This window comes from Chrysochloris asiatica, unplaced genomic scaffold, assembly GCF_000296735.1.
Source record: "Chrysochloris asiatica unplaced genomic scaffold, ChrAsi1.0 scaffold00016, whole genome shotgun sequence".
NCBI classification, from domain to species: Eukaryota; Metazoa; Chordata; class Mammalia; order Afrosoricida; family Chrysochloridae; genus Chrysochloris; species Chrysochloris asiatica.
Window position 1 is genome coordinate 29,072,383 of NW_006408534.1, and position 6,871 is coordinate 29,079,253.

General features: G+C 37.4%; 1 protein-coding gene across 1 annotated transcript in view; it reads left to right on the top strand.

Annotated features, from left to right (window-relative positions):
• The window catches only part of SMC6 (structural maintenance of chromosomes 6), a 106,940-nt gene that overhangs the window by 19,219 nt on the left and 80,850 nt on the right, over positions 1–6,871 (top strand). Inside the window, exon 5 of the mRNA XM_006835266.1 lies at positions 4,045–4,106. Within this exon, the coding sequence (XP_006835329.1) occupies positions 4,045–4,106 (62 nt within the window). The remainder of the gene's footprint in view (positions 1–4,044; positions 4,107–6,871) is intronic.

Genomic DNA, 6,871 nt, shown 5'->3' on the forward strand with positions numbered 1-6,871 from the left:
TTTTTCTTTTCTTTTTGTGGCTGTCAGTTCCCTCTGTTTGACTGTTTCTAATTGTTGTAGATGCTGTATTAATGTGTTAATTTTGGTTCTTTCTTCTTTTTGGATGTGTGCATTTTTTGCAATAAATTGTCCTCTCAGCACTGCTTTCGCAGTGTCCCAAAGATTTTGGTATGTTGTGTTTTCGTTCTCATTTGTTTCTAGGAATTTTGTGAATTCACGTGTAATTTCTTATACTACCCAGTCACTTTTCAGAAGGGTCTTATTTAGTTTCCATGTATTTGACTTGATTTACTTGGTCTTCGTAATGTTGATTTCTAATTTGATAGCATTGTGGTCTTAGAAGATGCTTTATAGGATTTTGATATTTGTAAATTTATGGAGATTTTCTTTGTGTCCTAAGACACGGTCTATTCTGGAAAATGTTCCATGTGCACTGGAAAAAAATGTGTAATGTGCATTTGTTGGGTTGAATGCTCTGTATACATCTATGAGGTCCAGTTGGCTGATTGTGTTATTTAGTTCTTCTGTGTCTTTGTCAAGTTTCTTTCTTGTTATTCTATCCATTTTTCAAAGCGGTATATTAAAATCACCCACTATTATTGTAGATTCATCTATTTCTTTCTTCAAATCTCTTAGAGTTTCCTTTATATATTTAGACTATTTATTATGGTTATGTCATCTTGTTCACTTGTCCCTTTAATCATGACATAATGTCTATCTTTATTATGCTGTTTTTTACCTTAAAGTTTATTTTTCAGAGATTTGTACTGCCACTCCAGTTCGTGTTTTATTGCAATTAGCTTGGTATATTTTTTCCATCTTTTGACTTTTAATCTGTTTTTGTCTCTGTGTGTGAGATGTGTCTCTTGCAGACAGCATATTGAAGGATCTTGTTTTCTTATCCATTCTGCCACTCTTCATCTCTTAACAGGTGCATATAATTCATTTACATTCAGTGTAATTATCACTGGGTGTGGATTAATTGCTGCCATTATGTTTGTTTTTTGTGTGGTGTTTCTCCTTTCTTTGTTCTGTGTGCCTTCCTTTGTTAAGCTCATACTTTTCGTGTTCCTTCTTGTGAGTTTCCTCATAGTTTTAATGTTCGTCTTGGATTTTCATTTTCTTGGTATGTTGTGAAGTGTTAATCTTCTTTGAGGTTGCCTTATAGTCCATTAAGGTTTCTCTTCATTTAGTGCAGTGTATTTTATCCTGTAATCTACCTAAACTTCTCACCATTTGGATCTCTGTATTACGTGTTTATCTTCTTTTACATTGTAATTGTGTTCATCATAGACTGGCCTCCCAGATTCTCTGTGTTTGTTCTTATAGTTTTTTTCTGTTTTCGACTCTTCCTTCTGTAAATTTAATGGGAGGTGCTGCCACGTATGTCAATCTCTGGTTGTTGTCTGTTCTTGTTGGTTCTCAGTCCACAAAATTCCCTTTAGGATGTTTTGTAGCACAGGGTTGGCTTTGGCAAAATTCCTTAGCTTCTGTTTAACCTGAAATGTTTTGATTACACTGTCATGTTTGATTGATAGCTTTGCTGGATAAAGGATTCTTGGTTGGCAATTTTTTTCTTTCAGGACTTTATATATGTTTCCCCATTGCCTTCTTGCTTGCATCGTTTCTGCTGAGATATCTGAGCGTAATCTGACTTGCTTGCCTTTGTATGTAACACTTCTGTTTTCCCTAGTTGCTTTCAGGAGTGTCTCCTTATCTTTGATTTTGGAGAGCTTGTTTATGATATGTCTCAGTGATTTTTTTTTTGTGGTCTATCCTTCCTGGGGTTCATTGAACTCCTTGAATGTTTTATCTTTTCACTTTTCAGATGTTAGAGAAATTTTCTTCCAGAAGTTCTTCAACTATTTCCTCTGTGGACTTGTGTGATTCTTCTTGTTCTGGAATGCCGATCATTCTTAAGTTATTCCTCTTCATGTTGTCCAACATGAATCTTACACCTAAGATTTTTTTAATCCTTTTTTGTGTTTGCTCTTGTATCTTAGTGGTATTGAGAGATTTGTCTTCCAGCTCATTGGTTCTGCCTTCTATCTCTTCTGTTCTATTCCTTTGCCCTTTCAGAGTGTTTTCTGTTTCTCGTATTCTATTATTAATTGTTTGGGCGTCTTTCTGTAGATTCTGAATTGTTTCCAATTCTGTATCTATCTTATTTGATTTTTTTATAGTGCTCTCGTGACTTCTTCCTTATTTTTCTGAACTCCATTGTAAAGTGTTTTGAAACATTTTATAATCATTTTTCTGAATTCCTTCTCTGGCATTTCCAAGGCCTGCCCTCCTTCCAGAATGGAGTCCAGGTCTACCTCTAGGTCATTTGTCTCAGACATTTTATCTTGTTTCTGGACATGTGCCGATATGGTCATCTGCTTTTACTTCTTGGACATGTTTAGTATTTATCTGTGGCCTTAATACTTAATTGAGTAAGTGTTTTGGTATTTTTTATGGTTTCTCATTATTTCCAGGAAGATGTGATGAAGATGTGGGCTTCTCTTTGCACTCTTCTTATTGCTTAACTCAGAGTAACTTTAACAGATGGTGTCTACCTCCCTGGTATATGTCAGTTGGTTTTGTTTCTTGCCTGGGTTTTGGTATTTTATAGAGTGTGATTGTAGCTTGACTATATGGCAGCAGTTGCTGACTCTTTTTGGGTAATATCGGGAGAGAGAGAGTACCCCAAAGGTAGAAGGGGGAGCATAAAACAGCAAACCAGAACCAGCGGGAAAAAAAAGAACAAAAAAATTTTTTTTTTATTCTGTAGCTTAATGAGTATGACTTTAATGTCCTCTCTTCAACTTCTTGCTTTCAAAGCTACTTGAGAGATTTCAAGATGCCAGTGTTGGTTGTTATGCTATACCTCAGGCTTTAATTTAATTTTCGGCTTGTTTTGTTTTTAAAGTGTCTTTTCCTCTCTACAGCCCTGTCCTGCCCTTTCCCATAATTAAAAAACAAACAAAAATAGTGTTCAGGGCCTGTTCCTGGGCTGAGTATCTGTGCACATGTGTGGCAGAAGAACCCACCAGTAATGAGGGTGGGGGTGTCCACCCACTTTAGCTCCCTCTCTCATCACCAGAATGGAGGTGTGCAAACAGTGGGGGTGCCAATGATCAGATGCCAAAACAAATAAGGCAAATCATAACAGAGCCAAACTGGCAAAGTGTTGTCCACCTTTACCCCAAGGTTCCTGTGACATTTTTCTGTGGTGTTTCTGCTTCCCCATTTAGTCTTGATGTTTGGTCTCACCCAAGATGTTGGCTCCGGCCCTCTGAGCCCAGCAGATTCAAAAGTATGCAATTTCTTACTTTAGCTTCAAGTTCTAGTATCTTTAAGTCTTCAAACTTTTAAAATATTACTAGCTCTGTGGTTCCGAGTTTTGGAGCTCTGGCCTGGATCTGCTTTGCTTGGTATTCTGTGATATGGCTGATGGCGAACTTCACTGCACCTCCACCCTAGTCGCCATCATGTCTCGCCTCCTTGAAATCTCTTGTAAGATGATTAGTTTTTTGTTTGTATGAGGCTGTCTGCTCCCATAAAAATACACAGCCTCCAAAATTGACTTTAGTGGCAGTAGATTTGTTTTTTTGTTTTGGTGTTGTACACACAGTTACCGACCAGACATTCAAGCAGTAGTTTGTGTTAGTTTGAAACATACTGTGCCATTGTATTCTCACTGTGTATTCCTGTGCAGTTCCTCCCCTCCTTCAACTGCAGTTTGTACAGCATGTTGAAAGAGATAGTTAACCAAATGTGGAAAAGGGCTTTAAGGAAGAGGTAAAGGTTAAGAGTTACTGAAAAGAAGAACTTGGAGCAAAAAGCTTAGTAATGGAAAGGATCGAAGTACTATCACTGCATCTGTGTATTTGTTTCTGTTGTACTTTTGCCATAATTAGAATGCAACCTTAGTTCATTCAGATTTGTATATAGGGGTATCTTTCTTTTGTTTATATTTTGTGAATATTTATTTTTCTATTACTGCCTTAGAAACATTATTGCCATAATAGAACATATTTTATTTCTATTTCTCGTAACTAGGGAGTGTGGTCTCTACTAAGAAAGAAGAGCTGATTGCAATTCTTGATCATTTTAACATACAGGTAATTGTCAAATTTAATTTAGATTAATTCATGAAACTGGTTATTTTGTTATGATTTCACCAATGAAATTTTACTGAAAGAATTAAAATGGCTCCTTGTGAGAAACTTAACAGCTAGAATGAATATGTATAATTATTATTAAAGAAATTCCTTAATGTTCATTAACTCAATAGGAATTTTCAGTGTATGTAAGGGGACTTCAAAAAGTTTGTGGAAAAATTCCATTTTTCCATGACTTTTTGCAGCCTCTTGTATAACACTTTTAATTTATAGAGCAGCAAAGAACACTCAGTCCTGTACTTGTATAAGCTAAAATTTAAGTTGCTAAGTCTTTAAAGTTGCATTCATCTTGGCTACCCTACTCAGAATAGCATCGTAATTACCTAAACTTGGTTGCTAAATTCTTCAAGCATGCTAATTCTTGAGAGATAAAGCATTTCTCTATGCCTTTTGGATTTATTACTCAACCTGTAGAGACAAAATATGGGAACGGACGTAAAAGAACAGATAAAGGCTTGAGTCCTCTCGCTAAGATGCTTTGGCAAAGTTAATTGGAAGTAGAGTACATATCATTGTATGACATTAATATTGGAATTACTTTTGTTGTTATGTGCCGTGGAGTCGTTTCCAACTCATAGCAACCCTGTACAGGCTTTCTGAGGCTGTAAATCTTTACGGGAGCAGAAAGCCTCATCTTTCTCCCACAGAACAGCTGGTAGTTTGGAATTGCTGTCCCTGAGGTTAGCAGCCCACTACGTTACAGTTAACTAATCCAGATTCTGACTTTCTTTGTAGGTGAGAGACTGGGAACCAGAGTTGTTTAAGTGGTTACAGCCTGAATTGGTGTTAAGAATGTTGATTTCACTTAATCTTCTATCCATTGGACCCGAGTTTAAGAACACTGAGACTGTAATCACCAAGACAAAAGAGTCTGGGTCTCTTTTCTAGTTTTGTTTAAAGTTGTCAGTAGAATTTTTTGTGATGATAGAAATGTTCCACTTCTGTACTGCCCAGTATAGTAACCACCAGCCACATATAGCTGTTGAGTACATGAAATGCAACTATTATGACTGAGGAGTTGAATTATTAAATAATACTGTCCATATGTGACTAGTGGCTTCCATATTAGACTGAGAGGTTTAGAAAAACAATTACGAAGATCTAGAGAAAAGGAGTTCTGGTGTGGCACTGTGGGTTAATGTGCTGGACTGCAAAGTTGGTTTGAACCACAAGGTCAGTGGTTCAAGCTCACCAGCTCTTCCTTGGAAACCCTATACAGGATTGCTATGGGTCGGAACCGACTTGATGGCTTTTCACACAACAGAGAAAAGGAGATATAAAAAATAAATTTCAGACTGGAATATAGAACAGTGAAATTCAATATATTAAGCAAGATCAGGAAAACCAACAGTTAAGAGTTTACAGAATTATATGTATAGGGAAAATCTTGAAGGGCACTGGTACAATTTCCACATTCCATGTTTACCTGTTTGGAATTCTCACCAAATGTTCTTTTAGTTTGTATTTGAATGGATGTTATGTTGTTGTTGTTGTTGTGAGGTACCATCAAATTGGTTCTGACTCACAGTGACCCTGTGTATAGCAGAATGAAACACTGCCCTGTCCTACCTTCACAGTTGTTATGTTTGAGTCCATTGTTGCCACTGTCAGTCCATCTTGTTGAGAGTCTGCCTTCTTTTTGCTGACTCTCTGCTTTAACCAAGCATGAGGTCCTTCACCTGGGCCTGATCTTTACTGACAATGTGTCTTGAGTAAGAAAGATGCCTGTAGTCATCCCCGCTTCTAAGGAGTATTTTAACTGTACTTCTTTGAACAAAGATTTGTTTGTTCCAGCAGTCCATGGTACTTTTCAATAATTCTCCAATACCATAATTCAGATACATCAATTCTTCTGTGGTCTTCCCTATTCACTGTCCAGCCTTCACATGCATAAGAGGCAGTTGAAAATGCTGTGGCTTGAGTCAGGTGTACTTAACAACAGCAGCATATTCAACGTAGTCCTCTAACTGACATCTTTGCTCATTAGCAATTGAAAGAGGTCTTTTGCAGCAAATTTTCCTGAATGTGTAGTGAATGAATTTGTTGTTAATGTTGTTAAGTGTCACTGAGTTGTTTTTGGACTCATAGAGACCCTGTATAGGGTTTCTAAGGATTAGCTGGTGGGTTTGAACTGCTGACCTTGTGGTTAGCAATCCAGTGCTTGTCCTATAGCACCACACCAGGACCCCAGTGAATTGTTAGTGGTGGGGTAACACCTATGCCTGAGGTTGCTTGTTTCTTTTATGGACAGTTGTTGTTGTTAAGTGCCTTAATGTCGGTTCCGACCCATAGCGACCCTGCACAGGGTTTCCGAGGGTGTAAATCCTTACGGGAGTAGAAAGCCTCATCTTTCTCCCACGGAGTAGCTGGTAGTTTCGAACTGCTGATCTTAAGGTTCGCAGCCCGATTCGTAACCACTACGCTACCAGAGCTCCTTTTTATGGACAGTTGTACATATTTAAAAGTTTTAACTATGTAGAAAGTTAATAAAGTTTGAGTATAACCTTGCACCCCATATGGATATGTCAAACATATTTTATTCGCTCTTGAAGTATTTGAATACTCTTATCATAACCCTTTTAATCCTCTTCTTAATGGTTAGATTAGTCCACAATGAAAGGTTCTGGGTAATTGTTAAAAAATCCAATAAGTCTAGAGCTGTGTTGTCCAGTACAGCAGCCAACAAACACATGTGGATATTGGGG